The sequence below is a fragment of the Medicago sativa genome, chromosome 4 (assembly GCF_051527215.1).
Source record: "Medicago sativa cultivar Bolivia chromosome 4, Bolivia_mono, whole genome shotgun sequence".
NCBI lineage: Eukaryota > Viridiplantae > Streptophyta > Magnoliopsida > Fabales > Fabaceae > Medicago > Medicago sativa.
The window spans coordinates 77,524,171-77,550,208 of record NC_140752.1 but is presented as its reverse complement, the minus strand read 5'-3'; the positions used below and the strand labels follow the sequence as shown (position 1 = coordinate 77,550,208).

The 26,038-nt window shown below is 32.5% G+C and overlaps 1 protein-coding gene and 2 pseudogenes across 3 annotated transcripts; 2 read left to right on the top strand and 1 right to left on the bottom strand.

Moving 5' to 3' along the window:
• Positions 1 to 603: 603 nt before the first annotated feature.
• LOC146932148 (putative carboxylesterase 12 pseudogene) lies at positions 604 to 1,821 on the bottom strand (annotated as a pseudogene). Its single transcript, XR_015006945.1, has one exon. The product of XR_015006945.1 is annotated as a putative carboxylesterase 12 pseudogene (transcript).
• Positions 1,822 to 9,453: 7,632 nt separating this feature from the next.
• LOC146932147 (putative carboxylesterase 12 pseudogene) lies at positions 9,454 to 10,760 on the top strand (annotated as a pseudogene). Its single transcript, XR_015006944.1, has one exon. The product of XR_015006944.1 is annotated as a putative carboxylesterase 12 pseudogene (transcript).
• An 11,037-nt stretch (positions 10,761 to 21,797) lies between these two features.
• Positions 21,798 to 23,630, top strand: LOC146932146 (uncharacterized). Its single transcript, XM_085703777.1, has 4 exons — positions 21,798 to 22,209; positions 22,426 to 22,484; positions 22,590 to 22,655; positions 22,810 to 23,630. The coding sequence occupies exons 1-4, from the start codon at positions 21,901 to 21,903 to the stop codon at positions 22,874 to 22,876; spliced, it is 501 nt and encodes a 166-aa protein (XP_085559903.1). The 5' UTR covers positions 21,798 to 21,900; the 3' UTR covers positions 22,877 to 23,630.
• Positions 23,631 to 26,038: the final 2,408 nt, after the last annotated feature.

Here is a 26,038-nt window from a genome sequence, read left to right as displayed (position 1 = left end):
TATATCAAGAACAACACCATAACTCAACTTAGATCTTCAATGTTGGTTCAATTTTTTTATTTTTCTAATGACCTTGATAGAAAAAAAAGGAGAGCTTGAAGACATATTGTCATGTTTATATATGTGAAGTGTATTGATTCGGTTGACTAGATAATTCAACATATTAATATTTTTTAAATAAAGGTTAAAATTGGAATAAAAAATACTCCCTCCGGTCTCAAATATAAGAAAATATTCCTTTTTTAGATTCATTGAATAATTAATGTATCTGTTTTACAATGTAGTCCAGATACATTAACTACTCAATGAACCTAAAAAAGGAATATTTTCTTATATTTGAGACCGGAGGGAGTATATAATCATTCCGTTCCATCCACTATTCAAACAATGGAGTGGGAAATGAATTGAGTCCGTCATGAAGTATCCAAACCATGGAATGGAATCTTTATTCCATTCCGCTCCATCCCATTCAATTTCATTCCGCTCCATTCCATTCAGTTCCGTTAGTTTTAAGTTATCCAAACAGAGCCTAAATCAATATTACCGTAACCCAAGTGCGTTTAGACCCTTTTAATTCGCCAAAAGAAAAAAGAGGATAAAAACTTTAAAAAATAAACAAGCCCATAATTTTTATTTTTATTTTCCTTAACTGGATCTTATCTATCACTAGACATAGCAGAAAGGAATCCATACACAGAAAACAAAACAAACTAAAACATGATACACTGATATTTTCAAGCACCTTTGATGAAGGAAACAACTTGGTTAAGCAAAACCGCAGCATTGTCACATGTTGGTTTGAACATATGAAACACATGATTCTCATCCTCTGTTTCAATCACTTCCACAACACCACCCCAACTATTTTTCTCAAGCAATTCCTTATAATACCAACCCCTATCCTTCAAAATATCTTGCCCAGCAACACAAATAAGCAATCTCTTACAACCCAACTTCCCCAAATCCGGATCATTAGCCGGGTTAATCAACGGGTCATCGGATCCATTCGTAGTTGGACATGCAAAACGCCATAAATTATGAATCTTTTCTATATATTCAGCTTGTTTCAGTTCTGAACCAATTCGATCTACACCCCAAAAATAAGGATGAATATAAAAACTCCCTTCAAGTTTCAAACCATCCAAATTTTCCTTCCCGACCCGAATACTTAAATGGTGTGCAATATTACCACCAGCACTATCACCTCCTATGAAAACTTTCTCAAAATCTGCATATTGATTCAACCATTCATCAGAGCCATTTCCACCAACATGTGAAGCAACCCATTTGAGTGCAAGCCAAGAATCTTCATGACCTGTGGGAACAGGGTGTTCAGGGGCTCTTCTGTAATGAACAGAGACACCAATAACATTAGCAAGTGAAGTAACAGAGTTAAGGTAGTTATGGTAGTTTGGTGAGAAAGGTGTTTCAATGCAGAAAGCACCACCATGAATGTAAACAAGAACAGGGAGTTTTTGGGTTGGTGGGTGATTGGTTTTGGGAATGAAAAGTCTTGCTGAGATGTTATGTTCTTTGGAGATTATAACATCTTTAGATTCAACGTTGGTTTTAGGATCAAGAGATGGAGGAAGAACTTCCGTACCTGCAAGTCTCTGAACACGACCACTTTTGTATAATTTAAGAACTGGGGTTAGATCAACGGCTACTTCATCGTCGATGGTGGAGGAGGTTGAATCCATGGTTGATAAGGGTTTTCTTCGCAGTTTCAGAGAAGGGAGAAAGGGTTTTGATGATTTATGAAGAGGAAGTGTTAAGGGGAAGAAGAAGGAATGGGAATTGAGAATCATGAAGTTTGAGTTTGGTTTTGTAGCCACATAGAGGGATATTTAAGTTGAGTGGTGCAGTACACCTTATCATTTCGTTTCCTAGTAATTGTTTGTTTTTCATCATTAGTTTCCTATCATTTGTTAGAAGAAAAATCAATATTTTCCTCAAACTCAATATTTCCTATTAAATAAAAAATAAATCAATTTCCTTCAACAAAAAAAAAAAAGAATCAATTGTTTCTTATTTGTATTTCTTTTTCATCATTAGTTCCCATCGTTTTGTTAGAGAGAAAAATCAATAGTTTCCTAAAAAGAAATATTAATTTCCTATTAAATAAAAAATGAATCAATTGTTTCCTATTAGTGTTTGTTTTTCATCATTATAGTTTGTTAGAAAAAAATCAATATTTCCTATTAAATAAAAAATAAATCAATTTTTTCCTATTAGTGTTTGTTTTTCATCATTAGTTCCTATAGTTTTTTTAGACAGAAAAATCAATAGTTTCCTATTAAATAAATCAATAATTTCTTATTTAATACTCCATCTATCTTTTCTATTTTTTTTAAGGAATCTATCTAATTTTAACTTCTTTTTTTTTCTGTCACCTACATTTTTTCCCTTTTAAAATATCAATGCAACATTTATTATTTGATTAAATACGTTTTTTATCCTTATAAATATATTAATTTTTCGTTTTAATCTCTCTAAAATTCTCCTTCAACTTTTAGCCCCTATAAAATTTTCGATCACTACTTTTGGTCTCTATTTTGAAGTTAATTTTTTGTATTTTTTAATGGAATTGTGTAGAATATTATAAAAATCTCCAAAAAATTATTAACTTTTTTTTTAAGAAAACTTAAATTAAAAATGAATTTTTAACCGCCAACAATATAAAAATTCATATTTAATTTATGTTTTGTTAAAAAAAAAAATCTTTTTTTTAGAGATTCTTATAGTATTATGAATTTTTCTGCAAAATTTTATTCAAAAATATGAATTCTACAGATGACTTGAAATGAGGGACCAAAAGTAAAGATGGAAAACTTTTGGGGGACTAAAAATTGAAGAAATTTTTTAGAGGGACTAAAAAGAAAAGTTGACATATTTATAGGGACAAAAACATATTTAACACTTTATTATTTGTCTCCACTAATATACTCTTATTTTTAGCTGAGTTGATTTTTCTCGTAAAATTAGTATCATTTAGTGAAACACTTCGATCGAGAGGTAAGTAAAGTCTGCTTAAGAACTATTTCACCATGAATTGAACTTGCTTCTCTCAAATCAATATATTCTACAACATCAATATATTCTTTTGGTGAAGCTCATTAACCACTTAAACTCACATATTTTGTATAGACTTAATTACACATTTGGTCCCTTAATTAATTTTCAGGTTTCGTTTTGGTCCCTTAATTAATAAAAATTTTGTTTTGGTCCCTTAAATGTGCTTCCATTAGTCAATTTAGTCCCTCCCCATTAATTTTAAAAAGAAACCGTTAGATCATGCAAGTATGTGATATCTTAAAGGGAACCATCAACATTTAATCCTTTTTTCTTTTCTTCTTCTTCTTCTTCTACTTCTTCTTCTTCATCATCTTCACAGACCATCATAAAAAATACCAAAAAAACCATAAAAAAATTGAAATTCAATAAAAACATAAACTCACAATCAAACTTTCATTAAAACTCTTAAATGGATCTCTCCAAAAGAAACTCGGATTGGGCTATCTCAAAACAGAAGATGGGAATTGAAATACATGGCTCAAATTTTACGATGATCGAAGTGTATCTATGTTGTCTGCAAGGCAGAGAAATAAAGGGGAAATCGATAAATAATAAATGGAGCGAGAGTGTTGAAAAAACTAGAAAAACAGGAGGAACATGAGAAATTAAGGGTGGGCTGTAACGCCCCATTTTTATTTAATTATTTTTAGTAGATGTGTGAATATTTTTATATGACTTTATTTGATATATATATATATACATATGTGTGTGTGTGTGTGTGTGTGTGTGTGTGTGTGTGTGTGTGATTTCATGTGAAATATATGTTTTGTGTGATTTTATGTGATATATGGTGTAATTCTATTTTATTATATGATTTAAGGAGTTGTGTTTTATTTGAATGAATATTGTTTTATTATTTGATGAAATAATATGAGAAATAGAAATAATATAGAATTATTATTTATTTTAATTAAAGGGAATTAAATAGTAATTATGTGAGTTTAGTGGGAGTTAAATGAAAAGAGGGGAGGTTATAGTTTTTGGGAGAAAAAAAGAAAGAAAAGGAGGCAGAAGCATTTTCACGTAAAAAACTTTAGAAACTGGTTTTGAGAGAAGGAAGAGGAAGCTAGGAGAAGAGCTAGGAAGAGAGAATCCAACCATTTTTGCTGTAGAATTTGCTGAGATAAGGTAAGGGTGGGATTCCTTTCACTAATAATATGTATAACTCTGAAATTTGATGAATTGTTGTGTTCTTGATTTAGGGTTAGCAAGTTATGCTAGGTTGCTATAATGAAATGAATTATGTTGAGAATGCATGTTTTCTATGTTGTTTTGACTGCTATGTTTCCCATAGAACCTACAAACATTGTTGCAAATCATTTGGGGGTTTGGGTGATCAGAAATTGGGTTGATGAAAAGTTGAAATTCTGAGAAAAAGTGATTTTAAGTGTTTTTGAGAAATAAGTGATTCTAGGATAAGCTGTTTTGGAGATTTAAAAATATGATTTTTCAGTAAAATATGATAGGATTTGTCGAATAGAACGCGTAGGCGGAAACGGAATCGGATTCAGAGTAACGGTTAGGTTTTTACGGACGAAACGATGAAACCGAAAAAAATGGGACTGCACAGAGCTGCGTCGCAGGTGGGCTACTGCCTTCCCACGCCTGGGCGCAGCAAGGCAGCCCCTCATGGGTGACTGCTTGTTGTGTTTTCGTTGCGTGCTGTCAGAACTTCGATTGTTGCGTTCTTGTGTCTTTTTCACCCCTTTCCGTGTTGAATTAACTTTCGGTGTAAACATAAAAGTTGTAGATATTTGAGTTAGCTTTCTAATGGTTTTAGTTTGACATGAAAATGATTCATAGTTTTTGAGTTATGATAAAAATAGTCCAGGTGGGTCTTCAGAAAACCTTAAGAAAACTTAGCATAACTAATCCCAAGTTAGTCCAAAAACTTATGGTTGGTTTCCCAACTTCAAACTTAAGTGTTAGGGATTTAGTTGAGGTGTTTTATGGATATTTGAATTATGTTCTATTGATCAAAACTTAATTGCTTTTGGGGGATGTTTTAGACTTTGAGATGAATGTAATTGATTTATATATATGCTATGTTGTTGGTTTCCGTTGTTGACGTTGTTGTATCATCTGATGTCGAAGTTGGGGAGTGTGTCATAAATGTTTTAGGCACATATGTTGTTGTTGTAGTCGTTGTTGAAGTTGTATGTTGATATACACAAGTTGAGTCCAATTGCATACTCACATCTGTTGGGGGCTCATGCCCTGGAATGTTTATCATTCAACCGTTGGGGGCTTATGCCCTGGAATGTTTATCATTCATTTGTTGGGGGCTTATGCCCTGGGATGCTTTAACCATCCAATTTGTTGGGGGCTTATGCCCTGGAATGCTTAGCATTCAACGCGCGTAGATTGGTACCACCTGCATGATGCATTAGTTGTTGTTGTCGTAGCATTGTTGGGTTGTTGTTGTCGTTGTAGAATTGTCGAGTTGTTGTCGTTGTTGAATAGTCGAGTTATCGGTGTCGTTGTGGATAACGTTGTTGTTGTTGTATCTTGTTGCTGAAAATAATTATGTTGTTGCTTATGTATTTATTTATATACATTATTAATGATGCCTGTTGTGATATGCTTCGTTGTTTCATTAATTTGATGAATTATATATTATTATTATTGGATAAGTATCTCACCCCTTCTGCGTATATGTTGCCTCGACCGTGGGTAATGTGCAGGTAATGATGACTTGTAGGTTGATTGGCTCAAGTGTCTAGGGCTCTGATACATATTAGGATGGGGATCGTCACGAATGTCTTCTTCATTTCTTTTATGTATCATATTTTGAAAAGACCTCGTTGTTGGATTTATTATTGTTGAGGATAATGTCTATTACGTTGAGGCCTTGTGCCAATAATATCGTTGACGTAGGATTTGGTTGAAAGTATATTTTTAAAGAACTATTCCGCTGCAGTTTATTAAGATATTCTAAATGTTGGTATTTAAATAATTAGATATTTTCTATTTATGAAATTTTGAAAAGTAGCGTGACACTCCGTTGTGTGATTACTCTGATTTTATTTATTAATATTACGTTGTTGGGAGAACGGGGTGTTACATGGGCATGGTTCAGTTAACCATCAAAACCGAACCGAACTGAACCAAATTGCTGAAATGGTTTGGAAAAACTGAACCGAACCGTTTAAAGTTTGGAAGTAACCAAACTGAACCAAAGTTATGGTTCGGTTAACCATTTGCTTATCTATTAACCGAACCGAACCGAACCAAAACAAATATTTTTTATCCAATGAATAAAACCACTTTTATAAAAAAAATAACAAATTAAAATTAAAATCTAGAATAGTTTATTTCTTCAAAACAACTTATCTTATGCAAAACAACTTATTACTATCTCTTTTTAAAAAAAAACAGCTTATTTTATGCAAAACTTCTCTCAAAAAAACAGCTTATTTTAAAACAACTTATTTTATGCAAAACAACTTATTTTTAAAAACAGCTTATTTTTGCAAAACAACTTATTTTAAAAAACATCTTATTCAAAAAAAGCTTATTTTATGAAAAACAACTTAGTACGATCTCTTTTTAAAAAGCAGCTTATTCAAAAAACTTATTTTATGCAAAACAACTTTTTTTTAAAAACAACTTATTTTGTGAAACAGCTTATTTTAAAAAACAACTTATTTTAAAAACTACTTAGTTTGGAACAATATTTAGTTGAATTTAGCATAGTGGTGCAATTTAAACTCTTAACAAATATTTTGACGTTTTTAACGAGTGATGTTTGCAGAGGCTTCTTATCTTAAGAGTGGAAACTACAGATGCACGACAAAGCTAAGCTTATACTCAAAGTTTAGCATGTGAAGCAGCAAAATAAATTCAACGGGCGTGAGCAATGCTTTAATGCACGGAAAGAATTTTATAATTCAATGATCATTACAAAAAAATTGTATTTGTAACTTTACTAAGAATAAATTTTTTAGTTCAACGATACATTTTTACGGTTAAATGACCTATTTGCAACACTTATGGTACATAATCTTTAAATTCTACAATTACTGCAACTGCACATTATAATGCTAATCAAATTGACATACAAAATGACACATTTCATAATAATCTTTAAGTTTTGAAACATTATATAATAAGTTGTTTTATATAAGCTGTTTTTAAAAATAAGTTGTTTTGCATAAAATAAGCTTTTTTTTAAATAAGCTGTTTTTTATAATAAGTTGTTTTGCTTAAAATAAGTTGTTTTTATAATAAGCTGTTTTGAATAAGTTTTTTTTTAAAATAAGCTGTTTTTTAAAATAAGTTGTTTTGCATAAAATAAGTTGTTTTGAATAAGCTGTTTTTAAAATAGATATGGCTAATGGTTCGGTTCGGTTCGGTTCGGATAATTGTGGTTACTAACGGTTCAGTTCAGTTAGTGAATTGTTATCAAAATAATGGTTCGGTTCGAGATTTTGTTAAATGGTTCAGTTAATTTTGATACCGTTCGGTTCGGTTAACCGGTTCGAATTGGTTTTTGGTTATTTTTGCCCACCCCTATGAGAAATGCAAAGGAATGCAAGACCGGTTGGCCGACACTCTTGCCCCCTTATCAGTAAATCAATACGCACCGGATGATCTAGAACAAAGCAGAAGCAACACCGTGTAGAGGGAGGAAGGGGATTATCGTGGTTTTTCCATCCTTCAGTCGAGGTAAGAGGAGAAATGATTTGTTGAATATTAGAGAGATCAGGGTCCAACTTGAAGATGAATTTGAAAATTTCAGTTTCAACTTGAAGATTTTGGTCCCACAAATTTGTATTGAATGTAAATTTGATTGTGAGTTTATGTTTTATTGAATTTCAATTTTTTTGTTTTTTTGTTTTTTTGGTATATTTTGATGAAGGTCTATGAAGATGATGAAGAAGAGAGGGGAAGAAGAAGAAAAGAAAAATGGATTAAGTGTTGATGGTTCACTTTAAGATATTACAAACTTGCATGATTCAATGGTTTCATTTTAAAATTAACGGGGAGGGACTAAATTGACTAACAGAAGCACGCTTAAAGGACCAAAATGAAACTTTTGTTAATTAAATTAATTAAGGGACCAAAACGAAACCTGAAAATTAATTAAGGGACCAAATGTGTAATTAAGCCTAATTTTTTTAAGAACAATTCACAACCTAAATGTGACAATTAAAATCGAGAAGTCATTTTGTGTGTCCTTTCAGAAACCATAATACTAATGCTTTATGCTGCTTTACTGAACCTTTGGGCATAACTTCTTCCTATCAACCAGAGCTTTGTAGTTTGAGATCAATAGAAATAACTTATCAGAAGCATTGTAACAACACTTGGATAGAGACTGATTCCTCATTGGTGGTTTTGGCTTCAAAGGATATAATCTGATTCCTTGGAATCTAATCAACATATGAAGAGAATCAAGTTGCTGAGTTACCTGCTGATCATGATTAAACTTTGAATTTTATTAGATATTGGCAAGAAGCTCCTTTGTTTATTAGAGATAGTTATATAAATAAGGAACTAACTATGTTGGCCTATTTATAGCTTTTGAACTTGATCTTTGAAGTTTTGGCCTAGTGCCCTTCGATCCTTGTGTACTTTGCATCTTAATACAGTTTGAGGTTGCATAGCATCTTAGCTACCATTTTTAAGGAGTTGAACGCACAAATTCTAATACGAGATTACTATATTTCCTTTTTTAACTAATGTCCCTGAGGGCATCAGTTAATATTTCCTTTTTTTATTTATCATTCTCTTATTGAAGTAATGATACAACAAAAGTTTAAGAGCATCTTCGATAGACATAATCTAAGTAAATCATAATGAGTAATTTATCTCTCATTTATAGCATGTTTGTGTAAGCGGCTGATTTATCACTTTAGCGGCAAATACCCACGTTGGAGGAGAAGCTGGCTTTTCAAGCTTCTTTAAATCACGGTGAGAAGTGCCTAGGGAAGCGCAAAAGGTGTTCTGGCCGTGATTCCAAACACACCATTAGTGATCTTCATTGTGCCCCATCACATTTATACAACCTAGAATATTTTTACTCCAATCCAATAGTGCATATTTAAGCAACTCATAAATACACCAACTTAATTAATTCTTTTGTTGATTGATTGCAACGATAATCAATTTTATTTTCATAAGGAACGATGGCTTAAATAAGGTACTTTGTAACTTGTTATGAAACTTGGATTGCCACCTAGACGTGCTCCAATGGAAACATAAATTATGAAAAGGTTGCGTAGTGTTTGAAACTCAATGATGAAGAAACCCTTGTTGAAAATGCTCCAAATATGGTTTTAGTTTAAGTAATTATAACATTTTTTTGTTTAAATCCTGTCCTTACAAATTAAAAATTATTAATCTTTGACCGTCATACGTGATGGGAAACAAAATGATAAGGTGCGCGGGTTTAATTATTAGACACCACAACTCAAATATCTTTACGTAGCTAGTGGAGTGGCTACAAAACCAACCCACTCCTTCATGAATCTCATTGCTCATTCCTTCTTCCTTCTCTGAAATTCACAAAATCCTTACCCATTAACGATGGATTCAACCTCCACCATCAACGACGAAATAGCCATTGATATACCCCCAATCTTGAGAGTATACAAAAACGGTCGTGTGGAAAATCTAATAGGTGATGAGATTCTTCCTCCATCTCTTGATCCCAAAACCAACGTTGAATCTAAAGACGTTATAATCTCCGAAGAACATAACATCTCAGCAAGACTTTTCATTCCCAAAACCAATCACCCACCAACCCAAAAACTCCCTGTCTTTGTTTACTTTCACGGCGGTGGTTTTTGCATTGAAACACCTTTCTCACCAAACTACCATAACTACCTCAACTCTGTTACTTCACTTGCTAATGTTATTGGTGTTTCTGTTCACTACAGAAGAGCACCGGAACACCCTGTTCCCATTGCTCATGAAGATTCATGGCTTGCACTCAAATGGGTTGCTTCACATGTTGGTGGAAATGGCTCTGATGAATGGTTGAACCAATATGCAGATTTTGAGAAAGTGTTCTTAGGAGGTGATAGTGCTGGTGCTAATATTTCACACTATTTAGGTATTCGGTTTGGGAAGGAAAATTTGGATGGTTTGAAACTTGAAGGGAGTGTTTATATCCATCCTTATTTTTGGGGTGTGGATCCAATTGGATCAGAATCAAATATGGCTGAATTTGTAGAAAAGATTCATAATTTGTGGCGTTTTACATGTCCAACCACGACCGGATCTGACGACCCGTTGATTAACCCGGCTAATGATCCCGATTTGGGGAAGTTGGGTTGTAAGAGAATGCTTGTTTGTGTTGCTGGGAAAGATATTTTGAGGGATAGGGGTTTGTATTACAAAGAATTGCTTGAAAAAAGTGGTTGGGGTGGTGTTGTGGAAGTTGTTGAAACAGAGGATGAACAACATATTTTTCATCTGTTCAAACCAAGTTGTGAGAATGCTATGTCTTTGCTTAACCAAGTTGTATCCTTCATCAAAAAGGCTTGAAAATCATCAAAATTTCATGTTTCCTGTTTTCTTCTATCAATAAGGGTGGAAGACTCGAAGTGTTATAAGATCATGTTTCCTTTATTTTGTTTCCTATGTATTTATCATCCTCTTTATTCATCAGGTTATGCTTTCTGCATGTTTGTATCGTGTGTTTAGTGAAGATAACAACAAGTAATCTTATGTGCAAATCTATTCTATTATTTTAAGTCTTTTAGAACTTGCTTGCTATTTATACACACATTTTTTCGTTTTTTTAAAAGAAAGAATTCTTGTAATACAAAAGTTGAATTGCATCGTTAGTTAACTTCATTACTTCCTTAACCTTAAAATTGTGTGTTGTTAACCACTTTTTTTTAATCATTAACTATTTTATTAACGACAAAAATGCAAGACATTAACCAAATGTATCTAGGATGAATTAAACTTATCCTAAGAGTATGAACATATTCTACTAAGGTAACGCCTAACTCGATCGGTCTCTCGAAGCTATATTAATCAAATATAGAGAACATGGTTCTCGTATCATCGTCATCTTGATGTTGTATCTTGGTGAACCGAACATGTTCATCTGTGTCGATTAACATACAATGATATTCAACACGGCCACCATTCTTGTATCGTCGTAGTTGAGAGGGCCATTCATTTGGTCAACTTAGTCCTTCAAATCAAGGTGTGTAACATCAACATTGATCCTGAACAAATTGTGTTTCTCCTTGTTGTAGTAAATTGCAAGTAGGTTTGAGTTTATTTCGAACGGGTAACAATTCATTGTTTTGTGGTGTGAATGAAAATGAACAAACACCAATTTATAGAAGTTTATGTGTGTTATAGACAACAAAAATTGTTAGAGTGTGATAGACCAAACAAAATGTCGGTGCATTCTAAACCACATAAAAAAATCACGTGTTCTGCTGGTTTGAATTCTATAATCTGAACACGTAATTTACATATTTTACACGTTCAAATTTTAGAATCCGATAGTTTTTGTCATTTTGTCTGTGTTAGATTCTATAATCTAATTCACTGGGCTTTAAACACACTTATTTTTTGTCATTACTGTATGTGTTAGATTTTATAATTTGATAGTACAAAATGCGTAAACTAGACATTCGAATTTTAAAATCTAAATCAGTATTTTATAGTAAAATGTAGATCAGGCTTATATTTGAATCTATATTTTACCAATATATCACCGATTAAAAAAACATGTGGCTGGGGCGGATCCACTGTGAAACATGGTGTGGCACAACTGCCACACCAGATTATTTCCCATTTTTTTCTCTCTTGCCTAGCGGTTTATGCTTGATGAGTTGCAATTTTGATTTTTTTTTAAATTATTAATGATTTTTTTTAAAATTATTAATATTAATAAAAAGGGTGTTGCAGGGAATCGACCCTGTAACACCATGTTAAAATGCTGTCACTCAAACCATTTTGCTATACTGTTTAAAGTGTCAATGGTCCACTTTGTTAATATATATAGTTGCTTTGAAAGTTTTGCCACACTAATATCAAATGTCTAGATCTGCCCCTAGGCTGGGGTGGTGTTGTAGAAGTTGTTGGAACGGAGGATGAGAATATATTTTTCATACATGTTCAAACCTAGTTGTGAGAATGCTATGGCTTTGCTCAATCAAGTCACTTCCTTCATCAAAAGGGATTGAAACTTGAAATGAAAGTATCAAGTTCCCATTTTTTTAAGCCTACGGTTACGGGAAAAAGAATTTTGATAATCTGAAATTCGGTTTGAAAAGAAGATCAAAAACTGTTTCTTCTATAATTTAAATTGAATTCTCCTAAACAATTCATACTTAGATATATATATATATATATATATATATATATATATATATATATATCACTTACCATTTTACTTTGACGTTCAACAATATTTAAGAACTTCCCTAAAAAATAAAATGAATATTCAGGAACTCAAACAATACCCACTTCATCCTTAAATGTAGGCTTAGCATGTTCGACAATGAAATATAGAAGAAAAAATGAAGAAGATCTGTTAAGAGGGGAGTATGCACTATGCATGCGAAATTACATATTTGGAAGAAAGTAAGAACCTACAATTAGAGGAGCCAAACCAACCAATGAACTTTCGCTCCATTGACTTTTTTAAGTTTCATGAGGGATTTTAGAAACAAACGCGCTTTATAGAAGCAATTTTAGTTAGCCACAAAATTTTCACTTTGTACATCTAGTAAGAGTGTAACAACATAGTACATCTAGTAAGAGTGTAACAACATACATTGTCATTCGAGAGAAATACTAGCGACACTCTTTTTTCAAAACTCTCTCAAACAACACTCTCTTATTAAATGAAATTAATGTCCCACCACTTTATAAATAGCCACATTGATTTATGCTAATCAGAACGTAGAACCCACATTGATTTATGCTAATCAAAGAATGAGTATTAGAGAGAGTGTTTAAAAGAGAGTGTTGTTATCACTACTCATCATCTAAAATAGATTTATGATTGAGTTAAATATGTCTTTAGTCCTTACAAAATCATAAATTTTCAAGTTTAATTTGTTTTTAATGGTAATTTAATTCTCCATAGTATTGTAGTTTGTACTTATAAAAAAATATTGTATATTGTAAGAATAGTCCATAATTTGAAAACTTTTTCTATAAGATAGATACATTTAGTGCTCCAAAATAATCCATATAAAATATAAATAGCTCCTCTAATTCAACTAATTATTGTCTATCCCTCACTTTAATTTTGTTTATCAAATGATTGCATGTTATCTTTAAAAAAAAAATGATTGCATGTCATAAACTTTGGATATTTTGAGATTTTGCAAAGTTAGATAGTAAGGGGGAGGAGACGGAATTATCCGAGGATGAGCTTGGTGAATTGCACGGTATATCGACGGATATTCATGCTTTGTCCCGTCTTAACACTAGTATCTGTTGGCAACAGTCGAGATTAAATTGGCTTCGCGATGGTGACGCTAATTCTAAATTCTTTCATTCTGTTTTGGCTAGTAGAAGACGCCGCAATTCTTTGTCTTCGATCATGGTGAATGGGACGGTGGTGGAGGGTGTTCAGCCTGTCCGTCAAGCTGTGTTTACGCATTTTTGAAATCATTTCATTTCTCCAAGAGTGGTGCAGCCCAGCGTGGGAAATCTTCAGTTTAAAAAACTCTTGGGTGTGGAAATGGGTAACTTGACCAGACCTTTTTCGGTGGATGAAATTAAGTCGGCAGTGTGGGACTCTGACAGCTTTAAGAGCCCGGGTCCTGATGGTATCAATTTTGGATTTATCAAGAATTTTTGAAACGAGATGAAGGATGATATTGTGCGATTTATTACTGAGTTTCATAGGAATGGGAAGCTGTCGAAAGGTATAAATTCTACATTCATTGCTCTTATTCCTAAAGTTGAGAGCCCTCAATCCTTGAACGAGTTTAGACCTATTTCGCTGGTGGGGAGTCTTTATAAAATTTGGCAAAAGTTCTAGCAAATAGGCTGAGACAGGTTATTGGGAGTGTTGTGTCCGAGGCTCAATCTGCGTTTGTTAAAAATAGGCAAATTCTTGATGGTATCCTGATAGCCAATGAGGTGGTAGATGAGGCTCGTAAATCCAAGAAAGATCTTTCGTTATTCAAAGTAGACTTTGAAAAGGCGTATGACTCTGTTGATTGGGGGTACCTTGAGGAGGTATTGGTTAGCATGTCGTTTCCGACGTTGTGGAGAAAGTGGATTAAAGAATGTGTTTGTACTGCCACAACTTCAGTTTTAGTGAATGGCAGCCCTACGGATGAGTTTCCTCTTGAACGGGGTTTACGTCAAGGTGACCCTGTATCTCCCTTCTTATTTTTGTTAGCTGCAGAAGGTTTGAATGTATTGATGAAAGCATTGGTTGAAGCGAATGTCTTTACGGGTTACAGAGTGGGGGACGCTAATCCAGTAGTAGTGTCCCACCTTCAATTTGCTGATGACACACTCTTGATAGGGAATAAAAGTTGGGCTAATGTTCGTGTACTGAGGGCTGATCTGGTTTTGTTTGAGGCTATGACTAGGTTGAAAGTCAATTTCCATAAAAGCTCTTTGGTTGGGGTCAATATTAATGCCTCTTGGTTGTCCGAAGCGGCTTCTGTGTTGGGTTGCAAAGTGGGTAAAGTTCCGTTTCTCTATTTGGTCCTTCCGATTGGGGGCGATCCGCGCCGGTTATTATTTTGGGAGCCTGTTGTTAATCGTATTAAATCTAGATTGTCTGGTTGGCATAGTCAGCTCCTTTCATTTCGTGGTCGCCTGATTCTACTCAAATCTGTCCTGACTGCGCTTCCTGTCTATGCACTTTCCTTTTTCAAAGCTCCGTCAGGTATAATCACTTCCGTTGAATCTTTGTTTAATAATTTTTTTTTGGGGTGGGGGGGGGGGGGGGGGGGGTGGGGGGGGGGGGGGGAGGAGGTGAGGAAAAAAGAAAAATTTCTTGGATTGGTTGGAATTCTGTGTGTTTGAGGAAAGAGTATGGAGGGTTGGGTGTTCGGAGGTTGAGAGAGTTTAATATTACGTTGTTAGGGAAATGGTGTTGGCGGTTGTTAGTTGATAGGGATGGGTTGTGGCGTAGGGTGTTGGTGGCTAGGTATGGTGTGGCGGATGGTGGTTTGGAGGATGGGGGCCGGAGTTGTTCTTCGTGGTGGAGGGAGATAATCAGGATTAGAGATGGGATAGGTGAGGGTGGGAATGGTTGGTTTGCGGATTGTGTTAGGAGGAGGGTGGGGGATGGAGCCGATACTGATTTTTGGCGAGATTGTTGGTGTGGTAGTGTTCCGTTGTGTGAGCGCTTTAGGCGGCTATATGACTTAGCTGTCAATAAAGTTATCACAGTGAGGAACATGTTCTTGTTGGGGGTGGAGGATGGTGGGGGGCGTGGCAGTGGCGTCGTCGTTTATGGGTGTGGGAGGAGGGCTTGGTAGCGGAGTGTAGGGATTTATTACTAACAGTCTCTTTGCAGGAAACAGAAACTGACAGGTGGTTGTGGTTACCGGATCAGATTGGAGGTTATACTGTTCGTGGTGTTTATGACATGCTGACATCACAGGAACAACCTCATGTTCATCAAAATATGGAGTTAATCTGGCATAAACAGGTTCCTTTAAAAGTTCCAATCCTTGCTTGGCGGCTGTTGAGGGATCGTTTACCTACAAAATCAAATTTGGCAGATCGCGGTATTATATCTGTGGAGGCTCTGTTTTGTGTCACGGGGTGTGGGCATGTTGAAGATGTGAATCATATGTTTTTGTCCTGTCCAATTTTCGGTGCATTGTGGCCTTTGGTGCGGGCTTGGCTTGGTGTCGAAGGGGTAGATTCTCTTGCTATTTCAGATCATTTTTTGCAATTTATTGAATATGCAGGTGCCTTGAAATCCCGCCGATCCTTATTTCATTTGATTTGGCTTCAGTGTGTGTGGGCTTTATGGAATGAACGGAATGACAGGTTATTTAGGAACCGTCAAAGTTCTATACCACTTTTGTTAGATAAAGTAAAATCACATACTTTGTGGTGGTTGAAAGCATGTAATGTGGTCTTTCGGTTTGGTACACATAGTTGGTGGTCGAGCCCGCTTGTATGTATGGGCATCAATTGAATTTGATGTAATTTTGACAGGATGTTGATTTTTTCGTGATTGTTATGGCACGCCTTGTGCTTCAACAATTACGTGGTTCTTAGTAATATAATTCATTTTTGATTCTTCAAAAAAAAAAACAATTTTCAAGTTGTGTAATAGAAATATTAACGGAAGTATTTATTAACAAGAATAGTTGGTTGATACTGATAGATAACACGCATCTGTTGTGCTGGTGTTTTGATAGGAGGATGAGTGTTTACCATATATATATATATATATATATATATATATATATATATAGGGGCCGTATCACATGAGAATAACATCTTTATATGAGAATGATAAGAATGAATTACAACCGTTAGATTAAAATAAAAGACTGAGATTAAAACCGCCAATTAATGGTACACGTGCTTCTTCTTCTCTTTCTCTATCTCCTCAAATTCCATCGTCATTCCTTCTTTCTTTCCTTTGTAGCTTTTACACTGAACCATCTCCCACTTCCCTTCACAATTTTCTTCGCTAATGGCTACAGCAAGACCATATTCATTGAATACCACAAAAAATTCCTTCATATACCATGGACTCATTCTTATTTCATATTGCATATGCCATGGAAAATCAATTCAATTTTCTTCATTCTTGTCTTTTTTAATTAATGGATACAATTTATTCCTACCATTCTCACATATAAATATCATTCTCATGTGATATGTCCCATATATATATATATATATATATATATATATATATATATATATATATATATATATATATATATATATATATGGGCTATGCTAAAAGATTCATGAAAGTGTCTTTTAACAATCCACACCTTAAAGTATGATTATCAACTTTTTAGTTATAACTTGCTAAAAGACACCTTTATAAAAATTAGTTGGTGTCTTTTAGCACATGTCTATAGAATAACTTGTTAAAAAACACCTTTATAAAGAGTGTCTTCTAACAAAACCATATATGTGTGTGTTTTAATTAAGAAGTGGTGTTCAGTATTGTTGTTCTTAATTTAGTGTAGATAATGCGCTCCTCTATATCTCAAGAATGTACTTATGATAAGATAGATATTGGAGTGTACATGATTGATTTTGTATAAAAGTTAAATACCTAAATTTATGTCCAAGGGCAAGAATGAAGGATATATATGGATTGATTCATGCAACAATTGAACATCATATAATAAAGTCCCATGAACAAATTGGATCAAAATGATATTTTCTCCTCAACAACCAAGTTAAATTGTTGTTTTTACTAAGTTAATTTCACAACCAATTCAACACAGAGCAATAAATTTGTAGCAGTAGCACCTTGAAAGGAGTTAGATCGACCCTCATCCAAGTCCCTCATTTAGTATTAACACAAGTGTACAGAAAACTTCAACATAAGCCACGTAAACTAGGACTGACTATTTAAAGTCACTGTTACTTTCTACCCATTTCGTTGAAATTAGATTAAAAAAAATAAATGGTAAGTTTAAGAAAGAAAAGGTCACATTTTAAATTTTCAATATATATACAATTATAGAGATAATATTTTTTTCATTGGACTTTTTAATAAATGTTCTTATAGGACGTGTTATCAATTTTCATCTTTTAATTGTCACAACCGGTCTTTCTTATAAAAAGGAGATTTACTTTTTAAATGCATTGCGGTCTTTATTATAAAAAAATATATTTTTTAAATTAATTGAATAATAATCTATGATAGATTTTACATAGATAAATCAGTTATTCAATAAACTTAAAAAAAATAATTTTTTTTCCTATAATAATTATCAAAGTGTTGCGTCCATAAAAAAAGTGGTATAGACTACCTTTAAAAAATTTAGGATAATTTATTAATCAACCAATCAAAATTAGTCAAATGAGTAAATATACAAGTGGTACCTACAAACTAACTTTCACTTTAATTGTAAATTTGTTCATATGACTAATTAATTTTAATTGATTGATAATTAAATTACACAAAATTCTTCAATTGTAACCTAAAAAAACAAAACAAAACAAAAAACAAAACATGGTGCATCTACTCTATCGGTGAACAACAAGCTTACAATTTAATCATTTGTATAGTCCTTCTCTACTATATTTTCTTCCATTATTTTATTTTCCTCCTCTCTCAGCTAGCGTGTTAAAACTGGTACGAATGTAGACTGTGAAATATTATTCCATACATCTTTTTTTTTGATGTATGATTATTCCATACATCTATATGACCGCCAACCAAATCTAAAAACTTTATTTATCTTATTCTTAATAAATTTCGTATATTGCTACAACAACCCCCATAAATTTCCTCCATGTGAAAACTTTGAAATTTTCTTGAACTTAGTTATTATATTTCTTGAATTTTTTTTGCTTAAAAATTCATTTTAATATAATTCATTTCTATTTAAATATTCTAAATTTCGGTGGAGATGTTTATAATGCTATACATATGTTCTTGTTCAAAATGTTATACATATGTTTGGAAAAAAGAAATCATATGAAAGTTGAAAAAGTATACATGAATTTACTTAAGAATAGAGACTGATGCTAATAAAAGTCTATCTTTGAAAAATCATACTTAAATTTCTTTTTTTTACGAAGTCAAAAGATATAATAAATAAAATCTCTCTTTGACGCACAATGAGTATTTCAAAGAGAATAAAGTGTTTACAACCAAATAACCTTAGATAACTAGCCAAAAAGAAGAAAAATGAAATATTACAAAGTAGAATAACCAAGACAAACTAACGGGTTGGACCACCTTGCGCGATAGTTGTAAAAAGAATGAGAGTTATGCAATTTCAACCACTATTATGAATGAAGTTTAATACACTCAAGTAGCTGGTCCAGCGAAAGCTCAGTGTTACGAAAATTTTTTGCATTGCGTTTCTTCCAGATCATCCAAATAGTAGCCAACCAAATAACTTATAGACCAAACTATTTTTTTCCCAATAACAAAAGAACCCCCAAATTGTTGTGCATGCTCTAGAATATCATTCGGGTTAACCGTTGAAATACCCAACCACCGATGAGAATCGAATCTGAGACTTTGAGAGGATCACACTCTAAGGTGTGTCAAGCCAATATCATCAGACCTTAAAGTTGATTTTTTAATAATAATTTTCCCTTTTTGAACTTTTGTTTTAAATATTGATATTTAGGTACAATATACATCAATTAATTTTTCATATATATATATATATATATATATATATATATATATATATATATATATATATATATATATATAACTTTAAAATATATAGTGAAGATATGAAAATACCAACAAAGATTCAATTTCGTAGAAGGGACTAAACTACCTCACAACATAGCGAACTATTGTTCGAATTTTAGTAAATTGTGCAATATCTCACTTTTTTTTTTTTTGAGCAATGCAATATCTCACTTAACTACTAGACTTCTTGATGTTTGATAATAAGATATGAAAATATATAACATAAAAATTTGAAAGCCTCAAATAAAATGATTTTTTCTAAGACATTTGTTAGTATTTGCCATTAAAAAAAAAAAACCAAGATATGAAATGGAGAGGATATCTTCCTACTCTCATCTACCCTGAGTTTTTGATTCTGGTCTATCTACCAGTAATAAAGCTGTTATAAAACATGAGCTAGCTGCCCCTGCTTATTTTATTGATTGGGATTTAAGATGTCACAGAAGCTCTACCGGATAAACCTAGAACTTCTCAGAGTTTTCATTCACTCTAAACTGGATCGTCATAATATGCAATAAGTAATAACCTAGCTATAGTACAAGTTTGGGATACAACAGGCAAACATTTGAATTTGAATATAATAACTTCAACCATCATCTCTAAAGAAAAACTTCAACGGTCATAATTAGTGTGTTTCCTGACTTGCAATTTATCTTCTTATAGTTGATAAGTTAGATTATAGCGGATGACCTTATAACATATTACTTATAAAAATAAGTTATAAGTTCATGAAAAATTGAGGGTTATCAAACAGGATTTTTCTAGAAAAATGGGCTTATAAGACATAAGTTATAAGACATGAACGGTAAAGAAAAACATCTTTTAAAGTTTTTAGAAGGAAGATTTCAAATATTATTTTCTCATAGTACTTTCGATTAAAACATAAGAGTATATGTTTACTTTTATTTTTTGTTACATACGGAAATAAAAGAAAAGAAAAGAAAAAGAAAAGAACTAAAATAAATCACACTCCAAGAGTGTCACCTAATAAAGCTGAAGAATGACACGACGGTGGCGCATGAAACATAACCAAGGTATCCAAAAAATAAACTCTCAATTTTGCTAAAATATCTATACAAGCATTGCCCTCACGAAGTATGTGATGGAGGGTAAGATTCCTATCTCTCTTTCTATAATCTCCAATCTATTTTCATAATGATGAAAATGTCGTGTGCATATATTAACTAAGTGCACCACATGAAGAGAATCAAAGTAGTAGCAGATAATATTTTGCAAGCCAGTTTGCCTACACAAATAGGATCATAGTGATTTCAGGTTGAAAGATGACATACACCACTATCAATATGGCATTATCTTATGACACTTTACATAAACTATTATGTAGTATTATATATCATGCTGGGTCAATTCATAAATATTACTCATAATATTTATATACATGAGAAGACTTGATATCTCATATCCAGGACACGCGAGATAAGGTCATAAGTTTATTCACATGATAGTCTATATGTATTATTGTTATCAGATTGCACAACAAAGCTTGACTACAGATACTTTAAGAATAAAACTACTTTGAAGAGGGTCGATCCCAATATCATCAAGCATGGGTCTCAACCGGTTTACTAGGACCTTAGAAACAAGCTTGCAAATAACATTACACAAGCTGATAAAATGAAATTCTTTAACCGCTCTGAAGATCGTTGAATTCTTTGAAGACGTGTTTCACACTTTTTTTTTACGAAATATAAAAAAAGAAAAACATGATTTATAACAAAATGAATGAGCCTAGACAATTCAATTTGTAATTTTACTTTTAATTCTCTATTTTCTATCTTCTTTAAAAAAATTCTCTATTTTATTAATATTTTTTAAAACTTTATTTTAACAGCATTGCCTATCCCTTTTTTTTTGACAAAATCATTGCCTTTCAGGTTTAAACTTTAAATTTGTTAAAAACAGTATTATTTAACAGATTTCATTCTTTTTACAAAAAGTGAAAATAGCTTTATTTGTTTTCTTAAAAGGAATAAAAGAAAAAGAAGCTCAAACAAGATAGTATTGCATTGCAAAGCTATGTGTATTATTATCATCCTTGTAAAAAAAAAGTGTATAGTCATGATTGTAGAAAGCATGTCACATGGGGTGTTGCAAAACGACAGAAAATGCATGCAAAATATTTATGTTTATATATACATTTTTCTGTCTAAAATATATAAAGTATATATTATAACTTTAGTTTACGTAATTTGTAACTTAAAACTTTGAATCGTAACGGATTTGTAGTTATCATGGCAATGACGTTTTTTACACCTATGATCCGTTTACTGCCAAGGAGACAAAAAGGACCCTCCCTCCCTACTACAGTTATTTAATAAATAAATCTGGACCGTCCATTGTAATCATTACCCTCGTTAACATTTCTATGCGATCACTCTCTTTTTAAGCTCCTTCTTCTTCCACTTCGCTCCCTCCCTCATCTCAAAATAGCAACAACAACAAAAAAAAAACACATTTCTAGAAGGAAAAAAAAAATGGGTGATTGTAAACGCTCTTCTCCAACCATTGTAGCCATGAATGAGTCTTCTTCAAACGGAACCTCCATTTCCAAGAAAAGAAAAATTACTCATTCTGCTTCGCAGTTTCGGTCTTCTGAAATGAAATCCCAGCTTCCAACCTCGCTCGCTGAAGCTGCAGAAAATATTGTTTCATCGGCTTCTGCGGTGGCTTCCGACGAGTTTCGCTCGGATCATACTCCGCTGTTGACTTGCTTAAGCTCCGGCAAGGTTACTGAAACCAACGACGATGTTAAGGAGCTCGACACTACACTGTTAGATCCAGAGGTTTGTTATAATTTTCATTTAGACCAAATTCGATAAAATTGTTACGTTGTTGTAACATTTTCCTTGTTTACTTTCTCGTCTTATGTTTTTATGCTTATGTTCCTTTGTTTTATTTATTATTTTTGTATTTTTGCTTTTTTAATTCCCGTATTTAATTTAATTTATTTACATATAGTTTACTAATATTTGTGAATTACTGTGATGATGATCTTGCAGCCGAAAACTAAAGGTTTTGAAACGGTAGACTCAACGAACCACAGTTTAAATTCGTTCAGGTAATTTTTATATTTCAGTTTCTCTCTCTATTTTCACGTTCCATTTTCTAACAAAAAAATTTGTCACTCATTAAATGCTACCTATATGTTTTTTTCTTTGTTCAGAGAGGAGGAGATTGATGAATTCTTTGCAAAGTTTGAGAGGGAAGAACAGAAGAGATTTGCAGAGAAGTAAGTATAATAAAACTACCAGCTAGTATAAATTATTTTAACTTTTATTTTGAAAAATGTGACACAAGATAAGGAATGTGAGCAGTGATCTATTCTCTGTGCAGTGGCAGAATCGAACCCTAACTAACTAACAACTTTTCTGCGTTGTTTGTAGGTACAACTTTGATATCGTTAGAGACATGCCGTTGGAGGGTCGTTATGAGTGGGTTCGTTTGCATTGAATGTCTTGAATGAGAGAAAGAGAGAGTAGGGGAAAAAAATAGAGTGAGTGCGTCTTTAGTTTTAGTGTCAGAGAGAGAGTTATGGAGTGTGCTCAAGGGAGAGGAGAGGGTGAGTTAGTACTTACTTAGCAGAGAGATTAATTAAATGTTTTCACGCATTCAGGACATCGATAGTAGTTCAATCTATCGATCAATATCAGACGATCTGAATTCAAACTCGGTATTTTAAACGTGTTATCGATGTTTCAAATGCATGAATGCGGTAGTTTATGATTCAAGGGTTGTAGAGAGTAGTGAGTAGTGGTGCCCACTAGACAAGGTGACCGCATAAAGTAAACTAACCTGACACAAGGTTAAAAGAAATTGACCGTGCAATATGGAGAGATGGGTGATGCTCTTGATGGTTAGAATTTTTGTACAGATATAATTATATAGTATAACTGCTTAATTTCTCTTTATGTTGGATACAACAAGCTAGTTTTTCTGCAACAAATCTCAGCTGAGCTTTCTCATAGATACAATTGTACAAGTTTAGAATCTTGTTATTTTCTTCAGGTTAATTAATTATTACAGTAGCATTGTGTCTATTTCAGTGCTTGTTTCCTGTACAATGATAAGGGAACTAATCAGCTAGATAGGTTCTTGTTAGAGTGATCTATTTACATTATTCATTATCATTGGAAATTATTGATACAACTTCAATTGCTATTTGGTACTAGTAGTAATTTTATATGAAAAGTATCTTTTGTTGTAACTTCCTTTTTAGTGCACGTTTCCTTTTTGGCTTTCCGCAGCTTCAATTATCTTTATTTATTTATATATGGAATAGAATTTTACCTTTTTCTCAACTTTAGGCTAATTTGGAATATCCTCTTGATCCCAAGTTATGATGCCCCAACTCAGTGTAGGGACCATGTGCCTGGCACATAAAGAAATATGACTGCATAAAACTACAATTAATTAACTCTTAATTTTTTGATCAAGAACTAATTAAATCTTCATTCTCATCTCTTATGCCCGCAAGTTATGATTATAGTAGCTATATTTATTTGAAGGAATTATAGTAGCTATATATATTCTGCTTACCAACATGCACAAAATTAACAACCACTTACAATGACAACCGAACCTACAACCTATACCATTTAATATATATATATAAACTTAATCAATACTCTATCAATTCATGTACTGACCCTATAGGCTATATCTTTCAATTTATGGATCTATTTTGTTAATTAGTGGAAACCATGTTCCTATTAGCAATTTTTCCGTAGAGTTAACTTTTTTAAATGAACATGCCTTTTTAAATGAACATAATGCGTATGAGAGAATCTAGTCCATTTTGTAAGTGTTATTGTCTTTTGAATTGATCTTCAATTATTAGAAAGTTGCTAAGTATGTACGTTTATCTCTTAATAATATTAATGGTACTGAAGAAACTATTGCATGCCTTTAATTGAAAGCGAACGTTTAACAGTTCACATGACAGTATTAATCAAGGGGACTGCTATGGTGCAGTTGTTTTTATGACTTTTCTGGAAAAGTCGCTTATGTGGCTTAATAGGAGAGTGCCACGTGGATGTCTTTTTAAATCGGTTATTTGGAAAAACGATTTTAAAAAGCTTTTGTTTTATATAAAAAATATTTTTTAATTTCTTTTTTATTTTTATTTTCATGTTTATCCCTTAGGATTGTGTTTCCTGCTCTGATACCAGGTTTGGAGTGGGGTTTTCAGCGGAATTTTTTCGAACTTCGTTTAACATTTGTTCGATTTTAGTTAATCCTTGAAAAGGTTTTAAGAGTATTTTAGCTCTTTGTTTTTGTATCTGAGTAAGATTTTCTAAATCTTCTGTATCTCTTAATAGATCTTCAATATATTCTATATGATATATAACAAATTCTCTAGAATTGTAAAGAGTTTGTTTAAAAACAATTCTTTCATAATATAATTCTTTTTCAAAGACTATGTCTTCTAGCCTTTTCTTGAAGAGTCTTAATTCTGTTATAAGATCTAGTCCAGGCATATTGACTTTTTATAGTCTTTGATTAATCTTATTAACCTGTATTGATAGAGTTTTTATAGAATCATGCAGATCCTTAAGTTCTTTTTCTCTGCTTATTTCGAAATCCTTCCTAGGGGGTTCGAATAAAGTGTTATTTGAGGATGAGACATCATCTTCAAATATAGTTTGAGAACTTAATGATTTATTAAAATCCTTTTGATCTTTGTTTGGTGATGTTATTCGAAGACTTTGGCTTCTAAACAATGGTTTTTCTGTTTCTTCAAACATATTCTTTTCTGCTTCTATCAGAGAAAAACTATTTCTCGTGATATCTTTAAATATTGGTGTTTCCAAAGTAATTAATGGTGTAAATAACTCATCAATATGAATCGTTTCTTTTCCTATGAATTCTATGCTATGATGTGAATTACTCAAAGCATAATTAATTCTGTAGTAAATTGTAAAAGGATGATTACCTTCTTTCATAAATGTTGAATCTTTTAGCTTATAATGAAAAACTATAGATTTGTTCAAATCTATATCTTTTAGGGATAATCCCATCTGTAAATTTATATCAAATTTTATCTTTCCATATTTTAGATTACAATTTCCTTTTGCAATTACTGCTTGTTTTTTATTTCTAATTCTAGAATCTTCTAGAGCTATTTCTAGAGGTGAATCAATACCTTTCATGAAGGTACTTTTGATTAGAATTTGAATGGTTGATATATGAATATAACCAATCTTTTTTCTCTCGTTCTCAGAAAATTTTCCAAGTCTTTTATCAATTTGTTGTTTATCTATAGTTGATATAACTATTTTTCCATTAGTTGTTTCAATTGGAATTGCTTCCTCTCCTACCATTATTCCGAATTTTAGAATATTTTTTCTTGACAGAAATTCCTTAAGTTTACTAAACTTTCTTTTAAAATTTTCTTCAGCAGTTAAAGACAAATCTGCTTCTTCAATTTTATTATCTATTATGCTATCAGCATGATAACTAGATGTTCCTTCAAAATATGAAACTTCAGACATATTTTATAATAATTCTTGATAAATTCATACCTGATTTTTCTTCAGAAATATGGGTTGTTTTGCTTCAGCAATCTGATCTTCTTCAGCAGTTTTTTCTGCTTGTATTGAGTTTATCCCAACT

Coding starts and splice junctions, on each gene's coding strand:
- LOC146932146 (XM_085703777.1), top strand. CDS start 21,901: ATGGGTGATTGTAAACGCTCTTCTCCAACCATTGTAGCCATGAATGAG. Junction 22,210..22,425: donor CTACACTGTTAGATCCAGAG/GTTTGTTATAAT, acceptor ATGATCTTGCAG/CCGAAAACTAAAGGTTTTGA. Junction 22,656..22,809: donor CAGAAGAGATTTGCAGAGAA/GTAAGTATAATA, acceptor CGTTGTTTGTAG/GTACAACTTTGATATCGTTA.